Source organism: Rhyacophila brunnea, unplaced genomic scaffold, assembly GCF_057557595.1.
Source record: "Rhyacophila brunnea isolate RB1 unplaced genomic scaffold, BYU_Rbru_1.0 scaffold_24, whole genome shotgun sequence".
Classification (NCBI taxonomy): domain Eukaryota; kingdom Metazoa; phylum Arthropoda; class Insecta; order Trichoptera; family Rhyacophilidae; genus Rhyacophila; species Rhyacophila brunnea.
In genome coordinates, this window is record NW_028232904.1 from 24,507,834 (window position 1) to 24,529,724 (window position 21,891).

At 32.2% G+C, this 21,891-nt stretch overlaps 1 protein-coding gene across 5 annotated transcripts in view; it reads left to right on the plus strand.

The window, feature by feature from the left end:
• The window catches only part of LOC147069231 (uncharacterized), a 255,369-nt gene that overhangs the window by 26,304 nt on the left and 207,174 nt on the right, over window positions 1-21,891 (plus strand). For 2 of the 5 annotated variants that reach the window (XM_085951658.1, XM_085951657.1), the window contains exons 2-3: window positions 3,456-3,953; window positions 14,120-14,311. In XM_085951658.1, coding sequence (XP_085807784.1) covers window positions 3,623-3,953; window positions 14,120-14,311 — 523 coding nt within the window. In that variant the 5' untranslated portion in view covers window positions 3,456-3,622. Of the gene's footprint in view, window positions 1-3,005; window positions 3,954-14,119; window positions 14,312-21,891 lie in introns of all 5 variants that reach the window. The other 3 variants (XM_085951656.1, XM_085951655.1, XM_085951660.1) reach the window with 3 other exon arrangements.

Below are 21,891 nucleotides of genomic sequence, written 5' to 3' on the forward strand. Positions count from 1 at the left end.
TTATTAGGTGTTGACGATTTATACATTTATCGAGTGTATTATTAGTGATAAGTTAGGGTTTTTTTACAAACACTTCAACTATTCATGCCTTTTGATGAGTGCACATAGTGACTGAAGATGCCGAAAGGCGAAACTCAGGTCGCAAAAATGACTCAAATGGTATATTAATCCATTAAAATGTATTATCTTTCTGTTAGATCAACCAATTGGCTCAGTTTCGTAATGTGAATTTAAATTGAGGCTAAAGAATTTTTTCATGTTTCAATTCTGTTGCATATGAATGCTTACCAATAGATATGTTAAATAATATAAACTTTGACTACCGGTTTACGTAGTATAAACAACTTTAAAATGGGGTACAATAATATAATATGGACGTATTGTTTGGCAGTATTTAAATAACTGTTTTAGACTGCTAGATACATCGATTTTATGTTTATTATCTTTTCTGTCAATCAAAAGTTTCTTTGATTTGCTTTTACAGCGAATATAATATGAATTTTTGATCCCATTGATCTTTTGTTAAGGTCACAAAGAAATATACATATTATGAACAATAGATTTTTAAAAAAAATATTCTTACTGCATAATATTATTACGTACAAAAACTAATAATACTATACCTACATTACATGAAAAAAGATCTGGATTGCAAAATATGCAGCATAAAACAATCTTATTAAACGAATAATAGGGTTTTGTTTTACCAAAATAATTTATTGTTCACACTGATAAGCAATTCTTCCTCCCCTGTTAACATCCTTTTTAAGGTTATATTTATGCCCAATACTTAACCAGTAGTCAGTGACGTCCCTAGACAAAATGTCGCCTCTAAGCAGCGCCAAAATGTCGCCACATTTTTTTACACAATATCTAAGAAATGTATTGTATGGATACACCACTAACAAGATATAGGTATACCGCTAAATTTAATTTAAATGCAATCTATGGTTCAATAGACAATTTTGCGAGTCCACGGTTTCAAATACATTTAAAAATACACAACTTCCAAAACTCGCGAGTGACTGGCAAACATTTTACACAAAACTAAGTAAGTATGTACTTACTATCTACATAATATACCAAATTCAAATATAATTCGCAAATCTGCACGTGTCATTGCTGTTTACTATGGACGTGACGTCCAAAGACAACGGAAGTAAACTAGACATCGCAAACTCGACAAAAATTATAGTCATATTAATACTTTTATAGTAATTGTCCAACCAGTGAGTTGAATTTGTTAATGAAATTTTTTCGTTATTACTATGCTTAGGTACAGTTGTTTATATATATACCCAATGATTCTCCTCGATTTGCTGCCCTTTGTGTAACTGCCGCCCCCAAGCGACGCTCAATCTACCTACCCCCACGGGACGTCACTGCCAGTAGTGAAAGTTGGAGTTAGGCTGCTAAGATCCGCCATAAATACAGTACACATTAAACTTTGTTAGTCATACATATTTGTTTTTATTAAACTACGACCACAATAATTAACAGATGGTGTTGGTTAGTTTTTTAAAAATCAATTACACCCTGCCTAAATTAAATCATTATCGTTTTAGTATATTTTGGGGGATACGACAAAATTTTGCTTACTTTTTCATTCATACTTAGGTACCTATTCATCATTCAGATTCATTAGGCCCAGTCTAAGCCAATCTATAATAAGTAAAACATTTTATTCTATTTATAAAATATCCAAAGTAATGTACGGTTGAATTGCATAATTTTATATATGTTAAAGATAGACGAGTATGTGTATTTTTACTATTATTTATTATGGCTTGGTTTTCGCAGGATTTACTTAATTGAATTTTGAAAACTAACCAACAACATCTGTAAATAAATTGTAGTATTATTTCGATGAAAACAAATACGTATAACTAACAAAATTTAATGTGTAGGTACTATTTATGGCAGATCTCAACAGCCTATTTCCACCCTTTGTCACTGGACCTAACATAATTTGTCACCTTCATAATATTTTTCAGACGTTATTGCAAGACTACATACTTTTTTTGACCATTATTTAGGAGTGTTACGAGTAATTAGTTACAATAATCTAATGACAAGTAATGACTATTTCTTTCCATTGTAAAAATTATTAATTCGACAGTTGTCGCCGATTTGTTAAAACCATCCATTTACGATGTGATTTTGATCTTTTTCAATGTTGTCGTCGCTTAATGAAAAAGGTATTATTTATTGTGGACATATTATATTATATTCCTCATAAATGAGAGGTACTGCATTCTAGAATCGTCAGTATTGTGTATTGAACTTTGCCTTTTTGAAACTTTTTAATGAGCTTTGATAGTGAAAAGCTCTTCATGAAGATGCGGAATATCCGTCTAGTTCTACTGAGTGCAGCTTAAAGAATTGGTAGAAAAAACCAGATATTTCACACACGTCTATATTTTTTCCAAGTATCAAACGGCAAATGGAGATAACCGCTTTGAATACAGATAATTACACCAGTTAATTCTTGTCTGAATACGTGCATTTGCTGGAAAGCTCTATGAGTGTGATCTTGCTACCCGATCAAAATGTCCATGTGGCGGAAAAATATAGGATGCAAACCACATTTTCTGGGAATATCCTAAAATGTGTATGGAAGACAAAGAGTTACCTACTCAAGACAGTTCAACTAGCTGTTGGACCCAACGTTTCGTCCAATTTTGTTCCATTTAAACAATTCGCTTCGTAATATTGCCGACGTGAAAAACTCTTAATTTTGTATTAGCTTATTATGTTACTAACTACAATTTTAAATTTTACCTCAAACAATCTCTTTCATATGGGTACTGTTAACTTAAAGTCATGTAAATTTAGTCTTGGGTAACTGCTCCTGAGACATTCCCAGATATAAAAAAATTACATCCAAATATATTATTGTCGTGTCGTGTCGTTTGGTGGATCCATTAACTTCAATGTTTATAGAACTAGGAAAAATTAAAATAAATTATAATATTTTTTGCTTAATGTGAGTTTTGAAATTGTAGAATAATTCAAAGAATATCATTATACAAAATAATATTGATTCATTAAAAGCTTACTAATATAATAGTGTTTCTTTCAACGCCAGATGGAAGTGTTTAAAAATAGTGCCAACGATATAAAATATTTAACGCGCCGCGAATAAAAATGTGTGTCCGGAATGTCAAATTCTAAAAAAAAGCTATGGAGAGTGATGAAACAATTGTTCTGCGAAGCGGAAATATTTCTAAGAACTGTTTATTAATTTGAAACAAGTGTAAAATAAACGTTCACCGACTTTTCATTTATTTCAAATGAAAAATGTTTTCAATATGTGCGCCGTGAGTGTGAGCAAATTTATCGAATAAATAAAGCATACAAATTTAAGAAAACAGTGCTTTTAAATAAAATTAATATGCAATTAAAAATAATAATAGCACACTCTATACAATTAAAAAATCTTTTCTTTTACTTAGGAATATACTAAATAAAATGTGTTTAATAAATTCAAAAACAATCAGTATAAATTCAAATTTAGAACGATATAAGATCTTCTTTTAAATCAATTCAAAAATCGAATACTTTCTGTTCTTTTTCATTAGAAAAAACAAATCGGTTCTAAATTCGAACGTTGCATTTTAAAATGGCCGCACATGTCACATTCCACGCGAACAAGATGGCGTCGTTCCCGCTGTCAAACGTCAAAAGAGATGCAGGCGTATTTTTGGCCCTCTTGTGTATTATTTTGGTGTCGAGCCAGTGCAGTGCGCAGTTGCACGACGAGTCGTTTCCCGCGCATCCGAGTGATGCCGAAAACGGTCGAAGACTTACAAGGGAGTACATGCTTAAGCAGGGCCCTGTTAAAGGTCTGATCCTGGAGCCAAGGGATGGACGAGGAATTGGTGGAGTTGAAGTATTTCTGGGTATTCCATATGCATCAGCACCGGTTGGGGGATTCCGGTTCATGCCACCTGGTAAGAATATTTTTTTTTTCATAGTTTTCTTCTGGTCATGATTTGGCGTTTAATACGATATTTAGTATAAGTATATTCAAAATAAATGCAAAAAATATATTTTTAGGTAGGTAATAGTTTAACAGAAAATATTTATTTATAAGTATGGTAGAAGGTTGTTATTAAATGAATAAACGAAAACAAATAAATATTTTTTTTTAGAATTAATAACCATGTCCTTTCTTTTTCGTACAAGGTAATTGTTAGTAATTTTGAACAATCATAAACACCCAGATTTTGAAAAAATCACATAAATATTGTGCTCACCTTTACCGGGAATCGAACCCAGAACTCTCGGATAGAAGGCCAGCGCCTTACGCAATTCATCACGAGAGCCGCCAATAAATAAATATTACAGCGTCTAGTCGATATCGAGTGAGATGCTTCTAAGTTTACACTACTTGCCGATACGATTAACCTTACGCTGTGGATTGCATTTTCCATAGTACTTATTTCTAAAAAAAAAATTGCTCACATGCCGTATACATAATATTGAAGCTCAAGATTCTGTTATAATTCCAAATTAGAGAATAAGGAGTAAGTTGCTAAACCATTTCTGGGCTAATTCAGAAGGTAATTTTCAAACTTGGTCTAGTCCAGTTTTTGACAAAGTGAGAAAATGTTATGTTATCACTTCTTTCTAAAAAGTTTGTTTACTAGCAACAAAACCAAACCAACACATCGTCTCTTTGATCGCATTATTAATGTATGGCATTTAGCTAAACGACTTCTGCCTTTGCTGAGAGGTGATTGGTTAAAATGGATTTGACGTTGTTTGAAAATAAAACTGCTGGATTTATCTACTACTGAAAATTAGTCCCACATGTAGTATGGTTTTTAAGCGATTTGATTTTAAAATTGGCAAATTCTGAAAATCACATAATGTTAATCACTCTTTACATTAAAAAGCAGCGGTTTCTAAACGTGTACTAGTTCAAAGGGGGGCGCGAAATGTTTAACGTTTGATACTTCATTACTACAACATTTCTGTACATATAAAATAGGGCCAAGATTTATCACCTAAATATAAGGCATAGTAACATGAGGTTTGAAAACCACTGCAGCTTTGATAATGATCTAGCATTGTCAGTTAAAAAAAACTTTTTTTGGAGTTGTCTACGTTTGAATATTACCTACAGATGTTAATTTTCAAAAATATTTTTATGAAAACTTTATCAATGCACTTTTATCAATTTTCATATAGACCCAACGAAACTTAACATCTACAAGGTGTTCCAAAATAAATATATATTTTTAATGCGAGCGTGGAAATTTTTGGCAAAAAGCTCGTCGAGGAATAAATTTGTGACGCAACGGAATGAGCGATCGGCGGGATTGCTTGTCAAGCCAATACAAGATGATTGACGTTTGCTCATTTCGACGAGCGGACAGTGTGTGTATGTATGACAAACAGTGTATGTACGGAACCAATTAATGTGTTTGAAATTTCAGACGAACACAGTATATAAACATGCACGGAATTGATGTGCCCCGTTATTGGTAGTGTATTATTTCATTTACTGATAAATTAAATTTTAGCATACATAGTTGTTTAGTTTTTTTTAAATTCATTAAGCTCTGCCTATGCCAATCCATAACCTATAAAACTATTCTTCTATCTGTAGCAATCATGCTACTCTGCATTAAATTAGTGACACACTTTAATACGTCATGTAGGTTTTGTTTTCAAACCAAAACCTTAGTAATAATAATTGTCAACGTTTCCTCAGTCATAACTAGATCAGCGCATCTATTCTATAATACACAAGACTGCTTTCGGCCACTATCTAGAGTGTAAAAGTATTAACACTTATTGTAACAATTACAATAAGTTAGTTGCAATTGTCACAATAAGTGCTATGTTTTATCAGCACCTTCCTTGGCTGTGATAAATTTTTGAGTGATATAGACAGTATTGACAGTTCATACGGCTAACTTATTGTAATTTTTACAATACGTTTATTGTTAATATTTCGATACTTTCCTACTCTACAAAATGAATTATCTCACGTTATCATCATTAATATTGTACTTAGTGTATACTTATATCAACCAATAAACTCTCATCTCAACAACCAAGCAACAACGATATTCCATCACCAACACCTCACCATACGTTTTGACTGTTATCTACTATGGCTTGGATAAGGCAGGATTTAATTGAATTAAAAAAAAGACAGTCTACAGATTGTAGTCATATTATATTGAAGTTAATGGCATCACGAAACCAAGGTCACCCCGCACCACACCTGGTCTTAATCGGGCGTATCACGAGACCCTACGTTTTGATGTGAAGCATCATTTTTTATGACTGCGAATGTCTCCAGAGCAGTTACCCAAGACTAAGTTCGCCATGCACTCAAATGTACTTTGACTGAATTTACATGACTTTAAGATAAGAGTACCTATGGAAGAGATGAGCATGTAGAGACAATATTAAAATAACAAAAGCTCGGTAATGCAAAACTGCCGAACATTCTATGTGAAGAGATCTTCACATTGGCAGTATGACGCCTCAAATTTTCTAAATGCAATAAAATTGGCCTTCGTTGCGACCAAGCTGGACGGTCCGATGGGTCAAACAGCTGGTTGAACTGACTTGGGCAGCTTTTCTCTTTCCGTACACATTTTAGGACATTCCCGGAATATGTGGCTTGCATTCTGTGTTTCTCCGCTACATGGACATGTAACGGGGAACAAGACCAAGCTCAAAGAGCCTGCCAGCGAGGCCATCATGTCCAGTCAAGAATTGACTGGTGAAATGATCTGGAGTCAAACACGATTATCTCCATTCGCCATTTGATATGACGTGAAAAAAAATATAAGTACCAGATTTTTAACGCCGCATTAAGCGTCATTAGATGAATAGTCTTTTACTAAACTTTAGTGTGCACGATTTATGTCGGACTCTTAACAGCCTACCTCAACCCTTCGCCACTGACGTTTGATGAACACAAAGTCATAAATTATTTTACAACGTTTTTATTAGCTTGTATTCTTGTTTGTCCGGTGGTTGTTTGTCCAGTACAAATCTTGAAATCGATTTTTAATTAACTTTCCGACTAGCTAGACATTTGAAACTTTTAAAATATATCAGACCACGATGCCAATGCATTTTTTTAATACTTTTAGCCATCTTTAAGCAGAATTGAATTCATTTTCAGTTAATTCTGTTTTGTATGGAAAGTTATTTCAGAAAATACGTAAAAAGTAAAAGACTATTATTGGTTGCTAAGTGGGTCCTAGCAACTAAATTATTAATATATACGTTCGTTACTATGGAAATTAAAATGAAATGTCAACATGACATTTCAGTATTCTATATTTGTTTGTTTTTTATTTACTTCATATCAAGTACAAGTTTGAGCATATTGAGCATAATAATTCAACAGAAAATTATTTAAAAACGTTGTAAATAGAAAGTTCTTTTTATCTTGTAATTATTATAAACTATCACAAATTACCATCAAATAAATGCTAAATGTATTGAAAAGATAGAAGGATAAATTTGCAAAAATAAAAAGGCAGTTACCAAATCAGCGAAAAACCACATGTTAAATGAAAAAAAATCGTATTAAATAAATATTTACTATTCACTTTAGATATGTAATAAAAAAAATCATTAAACACTAGACGCTGTAATTAATTTGAACGAACTCGTGAAGATAGTAGAAGTGTTCATGTTTTATAATCAAAATGATACAGAAAACACGGGGTATGTTTAACATCTGAGTGTATTTTATTTCGGTATCAATTTTATAAAGTTTTATTGGGCATTTATTTTGAAGCTTTTTATGGTAGGAGACGTAGAATAGTTTTTGAAAATAGCTTGCAATCAATGTTTACATTTTTACACGTCTTATTGTTTAGTGTAGCTTGAGTTAACAGAGAAGTATTTCAATTTAATTTCAATTTATTTATTTTTTAACATATTGTGGACAATACAAATTATAAGTTTAAAACGTTCACAACATGACATGAAAGATTATTATATAGAAGAAAGAAAAAGAAAAGTAATAAAAGGGATAAAAACGAAAATTTAAAAAGAGTAAAGTAAAAGAATAAACATACTAAAGTAGTGAAAAAAACAAATATAGGTACATATATAGATGAAAAAGCACACAGAGTTTGCTAAGGAGATCCTATTTGATGAATTTATAAAATAGCGTGTACCTAAACTCTTTTCAATATTACGTATGTTCAATAATTAGAATGTTACATTCTTAAATCTTGTGAATAATTATTCGTTGAATAAATATTATGAATAAAGTCTATTATGTACTTATTTAATATATTATACCTATCTATGTAATATTTTCAAAACTAATTATTAACTTTTTTATTTTTCCTGACCAAGAGAATAATATTAATATTTACACAACTTCAGTTGGGGCATGGTCTAAAAAGATCGTGACTAAGCGATGCACGGATTGTGCAAATGACGCGTGCCGAACGATATATAATTTGTCATAAAAATCTAAAATGCATCCATTTAATGTTATGTTTATTGTTATATTACTAATAATACCTAATAGTATATTCATTGACATGTTTTCTTTTTCAAGTACATGCGGAACATTTTTAGTCATCTTTACATGATTTAAGAATATATTCCTCTGACGCCATCACAAAACAAATTGATGTGCGATCAGGTCGACAATCGCTTTCCGACTGGCAACGCGGCCGAAATTACGTCCCACATACTGTAGGAAATTATTTGCCGTTTCACTTATGTACGCTCTTAATAATCTTATAACGAGATATTGGTAGTTTAGATATATTTCAAGATGGCCACTATAAAAACAAATATGGCCACCGGAAACGGTGAAAAAATTAGTGCTTTTGTTTAATTGACTAAAGCGTCAATGACATTGAGCTACTTTACGAGCTGCTTGTTGGCGAATTTACAATCTGCCTGTAAATTTGCCTAGTGTCATCATCAAACAAGCTAATAACCAGATTGTAAACAATCTACCGAGAAAAGTTCAAAGCCGATCAACTTTACACGCTACACGCCGGCGTGTGGGCCTACTACGTCTGCGCAGTAAAGCGTAGTAGTGACCTTCCGGTAAAAAACGAGCTACGTTCTGTCAAAATAGTCGCTAGCTTGTTGACTTCTCAGCGAATGGAAAGTTTTGTATGTCATCATCACAATCGCAGTAGCTGAATGGCCCGATTTTAAATTCGCCAACAAACAGCTTGTAAAGTAGCTCAATGTAATTGACGCTTTTGTAACACTTCTTGTTCGCCTTAAATTTTGTTTTTCTCGATTTAATGTTTCAATTATTTTGTTTTTTGCAGTAAAATGCAATGCTCCCTTAAATGAATATCGTAACAATACACTAGTACCAAATGGTTTCACATTCACCGTTAGTTGATAGAATAAACAAAGGCCAATTTCAGTAACGACAATAGTTCGATTATCAAAAACCGACAACTATTTTCATTTGCGTAAAATAACGCAGCGGGAAACGTGCAAACATGGGATTTATTGGAATTTTACAACGCGATAACCGTCATGCCGCCGGAATTTTCTTGTTGAGTACACAGCAGGTATGCCAACAGTGCACGGGACAATGTACTTCGTATCTACATACATATTCTAATTATACTTCCAATAGTTTACGTTCATGTTAATTAGTGTACGTAAATCAAATCGCACTATGCAGTTGTATTATAAATTATAACTTACGAAACGATTTCGAAAAAAATAAAGGCTGTCTTTGTATCAGTAGGAATGGGTAGAGTTAAGCTGCTAAGATCCGCCATAAATAATGGATATTAAACTTTGTTAGTCATATACGTATTGGTTTTTATTGAACTAAGCCTACAATTAATTATTTACAGATGGTGTTAGTTAGTTTTTAAAAATCAATTAAGCCGTGCTTAAACCATATCATAATAATTGTGGTATACTTTGGACTAGGGATTCCAATCACGAGATCCCGAGCTATTTTCGTTACCTATGAATCCCGGGATTGGTAAACATAATCCCGACGATTTTGGGATTGACTTTTTTATCAATTTTTATGGAAAATAAAATAAAAACGAAAATATACCTAACAGAAAAAATACTTTCAGAAACAAATAACTAAACTATAAATAAACTGAGTTTAAATGAAGTTTGATTTATACCCATATGTAAGTTGCCGATTCATTTTATTTTGTCACATAAATTAATAAAATTAGAAAGATTGGAAAAAAACAATGCTTCGCACTTTTAACAAAGTAATTCCACCGTGATCTCATACGTTTTACGGCAGTTTCATATTTGGCTGACTAATTAGATTTATGAATCGGAAAGGCCATAAGTACGCCATGATTATTTGCTTTACTATTTTAAATCTCGCTAATCCATTCGTCAAGTCTTTACTATCAGAAACAGCAATCTCGTATTAAATTTACATTATTATTTATATATATATATACATATCTAATATTATTTACTCCATTAAACTTATGTATTTCCAAGATTGAACGTAGATATACAATATTAACAATAAATGTCTTAAATATTATAAATTATACTAGATTTATTTTTGACCGATTTTATCAATGCTATGTGTAAATATAAAAATTCTATATTAACAATGGAAAAAAATGCCAATTTCGGGATCAGAATTTTGGCTCGGGATTGGATTCCCTAGTAGCAATGGGTAGAGTTAAGTTGCTAAGATCCTCCATAAATAATTGACATTAAACCTTGTTAGTCATATACGTATTGGCTTTTATTGAACTAAGGCTACAAGGGTCAATACAACTATGGCCATGGAAACTTTGCGGCCAAACTGCAGGGGTTTGGTTTGGCAAGACATGGGTTGGGTTGCTCATGTGGATACGACTAGCAGGACGCAGAGCACGTCCTGTAGGGCTGTTCACTTATGGGCCCCGAACGAGCAGAGTTGTTTGCCCGGGTCCGACTCCATTCGGGCCCAATAGGACAAGCGGACATGGTGGCAACCGAGGCCAATTTTGCGGCCTTTACTAAATTCGCCAGAGCGTACGGGGAGCGGGACACTCTCGACTCCCCTTGCGACTCTTCAAATTAATTTTTTTATTATGCCTTGGTTTCGGAGGGTTAAATTAATTTTGAAATTTAACCAATTAAAACATACAAAATTGTAGCTTTATTTCAATGAAAACAAATACTTATGACTGACAAACTTTAGTGTGCACTATTTATGGCTGATATTAATAGCCTACTTCCATCCTTTGCCACTGCTATGTATATATACTAATAATTGAATTGTATGTCTGTGGCTTTGTATTTTGATCATCTTTTTGACTATTAATTTCTCAAAGCATGTGAGACAGTTTCTAAGTGAATACCTAAAACTTTCATTTCAATGCTCGCATTATAACGGTATTGCTTTACGGTAACGAGTCTTGGCACTTTACGAAAGCTCAAAGCACCGTATAATACTGAGCTTTAATACCAGGTATTTGTGGCGGCTACTGGGTGTGTGGTAGTAAAACGTTAGTATTAACGAAGAGATAAGAGAGCGATCCAAGCAGTCTCTCATCAGGCATAAAGTGAAAAAACGACATTTTACTTGACTACTCATTTTCCTGAGAATAATTTCAGCCTTGCTTGCCTATTCTTTAATCTGGCATTCTAAAAGTCCGCCAAATGGCGTGAAAAGCTACAGGATTCTGGCATGACTTGTGAAGATGCAAGAGGGTGTTTAGAGGCATCATGTGGTGTCCATATCCTCTAACTAAGCGGTGGGCATGGTCAAAAGATACTTTTTAGACACGTAAAGGATGAATCCAATTCACATGTATAATAATAACAATAAGCGAAAAGTTTTAAACTATTGAATACAACATTCATCAATTTATCCCGGCTATAATATAGGTGCCTACTGATTCAAAACAAATATTAGGTTATACAAAATATTATTTCTATAAAAACCAATGTTTATATTTTTACTCTGCATTAAATTAGTGACACGCTTTTATATGTAGGTTTTTATTAAAACAAAACATTAGCAATAATAATAACAATTATCAGCATTTCTTCAATCATAACTAGACCAGTACTTTATTGAGAATTACGACAATAACTATATATAGTATGTACTGCATTAATACAAATAAGATAATATGGTAGGTAATAATATAATATGTATGGTATATAGTAGGTAATAATGTAATATGTACTGCATTAATACAAATAAGATAATATGGTAGGTAATAATAAATAATATGTATGGTATATAGTAGGTAATAATGTAATGTACTGCATTAATACAAATAAGAAGAACAATTTATGAATCTACACTCAACTCATCGAGTCCATTGCGTGACGTTCTGCTATTGTCACGAGTTCTTCACTCGACATAGTACATCCATTATTCTACTCGAATCAAGTCTCTCAGTGCATTCTTATAATTTTAATCTCTTGATTTGATCATATCGATATTATCAATACATCATTACTTCGCAATTATAATCTCACGTCATCATCCTTATTATATTGTATTCAATGTATTCTTGTATCAACCAATAAACTCTCATCTCAACAATCAAGTAACAATGATACTTCGTCTACCACCACCTCATCATACCTTAAAATTTATAAAATAATAATTATTTAAATATTCAACATACCTATCTACATAATTTGAAAACACCTCAGATATTATAATATTATGTCCACTAGAAAAATATATATTTAAAAAACAAATACGAAATTCGACGGGATTTGAACCTGTATAACCATTAGTGCCGCGCTAATCTGTGCATTCACCAATTATGCTACGAGCCTCATATCTAATTACGACATTTAAACTAATAGGTCGAACATAAAATGCTTATCAAATTGCGTTATTATTGACTATCGGTTTTGTGTATTAAATCAAGGAATTATCCACGGTGGCAGCGCGGTTTAAGCGTTGGACTATCGCGCGGTGGGTCCCAGGTTCAAATCCTGGGTCTGGCAAGTACACATATTGTTTTTCAATTTGTGCGTGAGTCAGGCTATAGACCTAATAGGTTGAGCAAGTGGCTGATATCCATTTCTCGTAAAAAACAAAATCTGTTAATACAAACCTCTACTCTGTGGAGGTCCATATGATCCTAATACGATCGGACATGGTCGAAAAAAAACAAAGAATATTAATTACCTTAATTACTAACCGACGCCCGGCTCTCGCCAAATATTTTAATTATAACGTCCACTTGAACTTGTTAACAATTTTTCATTTTCATTGAAAAAATCATATTTGAAAAAAAATACAAAACTCGACGGGATATGAATCAGTATATAAATATAAATGGATATACATATTCATAAAATACGATGTAATAATATAAATCGGATTTTAAATTATCACACATTATTATTATATCGTAGAATAAGTATTTTTAAACGTTTTTATTATGTCGTCTTCTTGTTTGTTCGGTGGTTGTTTATCCGGTACAAATCTTGCAATCGAATTTTAACTAATTTCCCGACTAGTTAGACATTTGAAACTTTTATAATATATCAGAACACGATGACAATGCATTTTTTTAATACTTTTAGCCATCTTTAAGTAGAATTGAGTTGATTTTCAGTAAATTCTGTTTTGTATGAAAAGTTATTCCGGAAGAAATCCGTAATAAGTAAAACAGTATTACTAGTTACTAGGGGTCTGGGGTCCTAGTAACTAAATTATTAATATATACGTTATTATTAATATATAATATATGCGTTACTATGGAAATTTATATGAAATGTAAAAATGACATTTCAATATTTTATGTTTAATCAGTATTTCTATCAAGTACAAATTTTTTTGATCGTTTAAGCAAGTCAAGTCAAGTTTATATGATTCAACAGAAAATTTAAAAACGTTGTATATAAAAAGTTCTTTTTATATTCTAATTATTATTTTTAAATTAAATCAAATTCTTTCTAAAATTGATTTAATTGCAGTTTTCACCCCAGATTGGTTAAATTTGACTCTAGCTTCACTTTTATATAAAAAATATTATAATATACTCATTGACAGGTTATGTCTGATTTAAAAATATATATTTAACGACGGCTTTTTTACGAGTATTGTCGTATTTTTTATGAATATGGTTTATAAATGTAAGTAAATATGTATTTTTAATATTATTGTGTGCTTTATTCACAGGAAGTGCCACCCATTGGACGAAACTTCAATTCGCAACCAACTTCGCTCCAGTATGCCCGCAAATGCTGCCAGACCTCAAGAAAGAGGCTTCGATTTCCGCTGGCAGATATAACTACCTGAAAAGATTGATGCCTTTTTTAAGAAACCAATCAGAAGATTGCCTCTACTTAAACGTCTACGTTCCGTACAGTGGTGAGTTCTTGTTTTATTTTGTTCTCATACTTTGTTCTAATATGATACATGCTTTTTCTACGTGTCAACAATGACATCATCCCTTAAAGAGTGATCCATAGGGTAGTGGTTTTCAACCATTTTACTCTCGCGCGCACTTGTGTCTAAAAATTTTCTGACTGTATGTACCTACCCTGAAAAATACAAATTATTGAATTTGTGAATTCGAAATTGTTTTTGTTAATTTACAACAATTTTGATTTTTGGCACAATATAGCACCTTTCTACTGACCGGTATTCATTTGCTTAAATAAGTAAATACAAGATCGAATCAATCGAATAAAACTGTTTTAAATAAATTTATTAAAATTACATGTGAGAGTTTGTCTTACCGGCATGCATTCCGAATACGAGCAACTGGGTTGAGACTCTTCATAATTGAGTGAGCTTGTAGTCTCATTTCCAAACTCATCATTGCAGTCACCAAGATGAAAATCACTCTCAGATTTTATGGTAGATTCAGGGTTCTGAAAAACATTGATGGTTGGTTATATTACAGCGTTTGGGACTAAAGGTAAATTTATTTATTTTATACTAAAACATAAGTCATAAAATAAACTTGTGTTTTCTCAAGAATTTGAGATAGGTTAATTGATATCTGGGGCTTTTAAGCTGTCGGCCAAAAAATATGTAACTGAGAAATTTAATAAATTCCAGTCAGAATCCAACTCGAGAGATTTTAAATCAACGATAGTAAGTTGTCGGCAGTAATAATCGTCCCGTGACGTGGGTCACTGGTTTGAATCCCGAATATCGCAAATTCAACACGTTGTTTTAGAACGTGTTTCAGTAGTTTTGTTTCACAGTAAAGTTGATCTTTCCTTGACACAAATGTTTGAATTACCCAGTGAAATATCTAAAAAAAAGTTCCATCATTAATTATTAAGCTCATAATACGAAACCATTTGGAACGTTACATAATATTTTGGTTAATACACCTGAAAGTATCTAACCTAATTGACGCTATAATTCTCTTAGTCGTAGAAAATATATAATTTTAAAACAAACTAAAGGATCTGGAAAAAAAAATTAATTGGTCACAAAAACGATCGCCATTTGGTCAGCAGAATTTTATTGAAATTACTCAGATAAATGTAGTTATTAGGAATAATTCTCATAAATTATAAACACCATCAGCTTAAAAACGATAGAGTACCTACTGAGCCAGAGAAATTGAATTTATACAGATAAGAATGTTTCTGGGGTTTTAAAAATTATATATTTCCTATTTTGGCTATACTTCAGCTGGGACACGGTCTAAAACGATCGTGACTGTGCGACGCAAAGAATGTGCAAACGACGCGTGCAGAACAAAACATATTTTGTCATAAAAGTTCAATATGCGTCCATTTAGTGCTATGTTTATTGTTCTATTTGTAATAATAACAATATATTTATTGACATGTTTTCTTTTTCAAGTGAATGGATAACGTTTTTTGTCATTTTTACACGATTTAAGAATTAATTCCCCCGATGCCATCACAAAATAAATTGACGTGTTCACAGTTCGACTTTCGCTCTCCAAATGGCAGCCAGTCTGAAATTTTGTCGCACAAATAGTTGAAAATTATTTGCCGTTTCTTTGAAGTATGCTCTTAAAACCACTTGATACGGCGAGATAAGACAAGTGGTTATCAAAACAAAAATGTAAGAAGCATTGAAGGGTACAATGGGACCTATCATCGTGGTAGTGGATCAACACGTTCTATTTAGATTATCGCCGCCGCGCACAGTTTTAATACCACGGTCACCAATAATATGTATAATTAATTGGACGAAACCAAGCCACTTCGCACCATACTCGGTCTTAATCGAGCATAACACGAGGCCCTACGTTTGGTGTGAAACATCGGTAGTTGTTTCGGCCTGGGAATATTTCAGGATCAGATACCACATACTTTGGTCGCCACGCACTCACATGTGCTTTAACTAAGTTTATAAAAACTTCATCTAATAAAAAGTGTCAACATTTTAAATAATACAAATGATCTTTGTGGCGACCTGGTTGGTCTGACTTGAGTACGTTTTTCTTTTTTAAAAAAATTCTCGTACATTCTCAGAGGATTTAGTTTGTATCAACTCATAATTGAATAAATATTTTTTATAGTACTAAAATGGGTTTGGGTCGAAGTCCCGAAGGCCGAAATCCCGAACTCTAAAATCCTGAATGACCAAAATCCCGAATGGCCAGAATCCCTAAATAAAAACAGTAATAATTGCGCAATCTTTTAAAGTTTAGTGTTAAGTGTTAAGTCGGCCATTCGGGATTTCAGCATTCGGAATTTTGGTCTTCGGGATTTTGGCCTTCGGAATTTTGTCCGGCACCCTACTAAAATACGTCATTAAGTGATGGTTGGATATCAGTTTCGCCAAATCTCGTCGACAAAAATATGCCAGGCGGAGTTAGATACGATGCTATTTTGGCATGAAAAAAATACTGGATTTCCTGATGTCCAAGATTGGCCAATTTAATTTAGCATAGAAAAGATAGGATTAACTCGGTTAAGGATGATATTAGTGCGCTTGAAATTAAATTATATTGAAAAACGAACGTACTTATAGTAAAGTTTATTGATTTATGATTGGGAAAATAAAATTTTCAATTTTAATTCAAACATAATGTAGCTGCAGAATAATAGCGATCAGATATCTATTGTTAAATGTATCAAATTATTCTGCATTAATATATTCCCAGCGAATCAATTTTCAGTAAACAAATCTTAGCTAGATCAGCAAGTTGGTTGGCAATATTAAATACGGTTTATTATTACATCATATCACAGCACATTATATCATTACGGTGTATTAGCCGAATAATCATTTTTCATGGTATCATATTTTCTTACGACTGTAAAAATAAATGATATTTCATTTCGTTTCTCGAGTTAAAACGCTGACTCTATAATTAGTCCAATATGATTATGTAACAGAATTTAATGTTAATGTATTACTTTTTATTGTATAAATAACGAAGAATAATTTATCTAAATGTCACTCGAATCCAAGTACCTAGCTCGTGACTATATCAGTAGATTATATGTACTATCATTGTATAATATACTATTGTACCGATACGCTGCTAATAAATCTCACCCTGCTACATCGTATACTTCATTATCATCATCCTCAACCCACACAACGAACACCACAGTAGTGACCCAACAAGCATAACTTAAAAGTATTGCTATAAAAATATTTAGTGTTGCCTACAATATTTATTAATATAAAAGTTGTCCGGAACAACTCCCTATGGGAACAAAATAAATTTGGTGTGATATGACATTTGCTATTTGCTAATAAAAAATAAAAAATGTTATAGTGGAAATTTAAAGTTTGTTTTTAATATTATATAAAAATAATTTACATGGGTAGGTGTCTGTTAAAAATATTTTTTTAGTTAGTTAATAACGTTTAACTTGCCCACTTATACGCATTATTTTGGATGGAGATTCTTAAATCTATTCTGATCAAAAAACTGAATAATAATTATAAGATAAAGAGAACTTTTTATATACAACGTTTTAAAATTTTCTGTTGAATAACTATGTTCAATTTGCTCAAACTTACATTTGATATGAAATAAATAAAAAACAAACAAAAATATAGAATACAGAAATGTCATTTTGACATTTCATTTTGATTTCCATAGTAACATATGTATATAATAATAATTTAGTTGCAAGAACCACCCCCTTAGCAACCAATAATAGTCTTTTACTTTTTACGGATTTTTCTGAAATAACTTTCCATACAAAACAGATTTAACTGAAAATGAATTCAATTCTGCTTAAATATGGCTAAAAGTATTTAGGGAATGCATTGGCATCGTGTTTTGATAATATATTCTAAAAGTTTCACATGTCTAGCTAGTCGGAAAGTTAGTTAAAAATCGATTGCAAGATTTTTACTGGACAAAAAACTACCGGACATACAAGAATACGAGCTATGAAAAACGTTGTAAAAAATTATCAATATTCTGAATATTCTGAGGGCTCCCAAGTAATTCTGCTTAACAATACTAACACCTGAAGATATATCTAATCACATTGATATAATAGCATATTATGCTGCTTTATGTAGTGCATTTTAATTTCTGTGAAGCATGTTGTTTACTTTGCCCACTCCACATGCAATTTTGTTAGATAACGCTTTCGCTGCTGGGTCTAGGACGATTTGGAATTTGGCGCAAAAATTGCGCAATTATTGATGTTTGTATTTTTTGGGATTTCGGCCTTCGCGATTCCGGCCATTCGGGATTTCAGCGTTCGGGATTTCGGCTTTCGGGATTTCAGCATTCGGGATTTCGTCCGGCACCCAGTACCTAAGTAGTTTATCAATCAAACTACTGAAACATTTATACTTAGCAGATAACTTACTTAATATTTTGTTTGTAATTTCATACCAATGTCATTGTTTAATACTATCTTAAAATACGCATTTATGCACAATAATATACATTTTAAAGCTTGATTATAATATTAAATCGATAAAACGCTGAAATATAATGTTATTTTCATTCTAACATATAACATTATTTTAAATATTTGTTGTAAATATAAATAAGTACCCATGTATAGACAATAAATTAATTGATTATGCACATCTTTAAGTTTTAACGTGGGAAGAATTATTTTCTTTTAATAAACATCATAAGGCATAATAATTATTCTCAATCTATATTAAAAATGTGTCAAGCGCAAAATGTATGAGGTACAACTACTGAGAAGATAGAAGCATATTAAACTGACTTGCTTATTTACTCCAACAAATCGTAACGTACGTCTATTCCTTTGCGCATTTAATTCAACCGTGCGGCGTCCAATCCTCCCGGAGGCCAATTGGGTCGGCGTCCAATTGGGCCGGCGTCCGATTGTACCGGCGGCCAATTACCGGAGGCCAATCGGCGGAGGCCAGTTCGCGGTGCCAATTCGTCCCATTCCCTTCGCTGCTGACGATATAATGAGATTTTAATTGCCCTCTTTAAAATGCACGTTAATTACATCGATCGGCCGCCTGGTCATTACGCGCCGTGTGCGTCTTCCGCGTCCAAAGTAATAAGCAATAATTCTTACATCATAATCATTGAATGAAAAATTATCATAAGTAGACAGAGAAAATGCATTTAAAAAAATCTCAGTGTACCCAAGTCATCAACAAACAAAAATACGTTAAAAAATGTCATTTTCTGATATTAGACATTAATTAATTGTTGTCATATTAACTTAGTTTGTATGCAAGTTTAGTGACAGAAGATGAAATCGGTATTCGTTTTTTTATCTTGTTTAAAATGAGTAGTTAATAATTACAAGATGAAAAGAGTTTTTTATATACCACGTTTTTAAATTTTCTGTTGAATCATATAAACTTGACAATTCTATGTATTAATACATACTTTTTTGTACTTGATAGAAATACTGAATAAATATATAATTCTGAAATATCATTTTGACATTTCATATTAATTTCCATAGTAACGCACGTATATATTAATAATTTAGTTGCTAGGACCCCTTAGTAACCAAAAATAGTGTTTTACGTTTTACGAATTTTTTCCGAAATATCTTTCCATACAAAACTAAATAAAGTAACTGAAAATGAATTAAATCTGCTTGAAGATGGCTTAACGTATAAAAAGAATGCATTGGCATTTTGTTCTGATATATTCTATAAGTTTCAAATATCTAGCTAGTCGGAAAGTTGGTTAAAAATCGATTGCAAGATTTGTACTGGAAAACCTAATAAAAACGTTGTAATAATGCGTTTTGAATTTGGAATGGTTACATATTATAAACATAATATATCGGAAAATACCCTTTAAAAATTTAAGTAATATGATTTATTAATTTTTCTTACAATATTTGTATGTCTCCTCTCAGTAAAATAGTATTTTTTTGCAAAAACGTAGATACTATTCGCCATAATACCGGTACAAGGTAGATGGTCTATAAATATTACACTACAGTGACATAACTATATCTAAATAGCTGGCTTAAAATTTCACCTTATACATACTAGTTTCATTGTTTCCAAACAATTTACAGTCCACAATATAGGTGCTCAATGTAGACTGTTTTCGAAATTTCATCACACAAACGATATTGCATTGGTAGTCGAGTCATGTCACAAAGCTCAAAGCAACGAAAAAGCTTTCATAAACTATATTGTTTTATTCAACATTTTGGAGAGATTCTGACACTGATTAGAAATTATGGTAATTTATACTTTGATTTTAAATACTTAAACACCCACGATGGCTGCGTAGCCTAAGCGTCGGCCTATAGCATCGTGGGTCTCAAGTTCGATTCCTAGGTCTGGCAAGTATACATATTGTTTTTCAATTTGTGTATGAGTCAGAGCATGGACCTAATAGGTTGAGCAAGTGGCTGACATCCATTTCTTGTAAAAAGAAAATCAGCTGTTAATACAAATCTTCACTCTGTGGAGGTCCATACAATCCTATTAGGATGGGACATGGTGGAAAGAAGAAAAAGAAAAAACCTGATTGCCAAAATTAACGCAATTTGTAAAGCGCTTCAGAAAGGTCTAAAATTTTCGTTGTGATAAGATACGAGAATGCACTTGATGTTCAAAGGTGGTTTAGGTTGTGTTTGTTAGCGTACGGTCGCTTAATTACTCATTTACTGCTAACACCACGACTGGCGCGTTTGGAGTACTTGGCCATTAGATATAATTAACGTGTTATTTCAATAATTAAATGTGGCAATTAAAATGTAATTGAAAGATCAGCAGTGATTGTGCTTAATGGCTGAAGTTTTTATATTAATAATCGGTCGACTACTAACTGATTCGTAACTGCGTTGCGCCTGGTTTTGCGACGATACTGGGGATTTGAGGTAAGAGGGAAATATAGAAATGAGGGGCACCATAATTGGCACAACCAACGGTTTATATTTTACAGATCAATAACGAGTAGGTACTTGGACTTTGTAATATATTATATAATATATAATTATCAATGTTAATTTTCAAGAATTTCTTCGAACGACTTGGCTCAGCGTTGATTTCTTAGAATATGTAATAACTATTTTTTTATTTTTATAGCACTTCTAGTGCCATATTTAAGTGCTTTAGTGTTAGTAGCATGCTATAATAATATATTATTTGGGCTGTTGCAGTATTGTAAAAGTGCAGTGCCGCAACGTAAAATGCATTTTCCACACATAGAAAATTACAGCGGTAATTGAGAAAGTTGAAGCAAGTAGTCCCGTGAACGTGCGCTTTTCAACGGGGATTCTGTATTTCAGGTCAAAGGGTAATATTGTGAGATGAGAGAATTTTATTGGTTGCTGAGATTAAACCAAAGTGTGATGCTTATTTTGTAGCTGTATCTATATAATGTTATATTAAAAGACGTAGTTTTAATATGAATTGAATAATAATATACTCTTTAGTATATAATAATTACAAGATAAAAAGAACTTTTTGTATACAATGTTTTTAAAGTTTCTGTTGAATTATTATGCTCAATATGCTCAAATTGGAACTATATATAAAGTAAATAAAAAACAAACTAATATAGA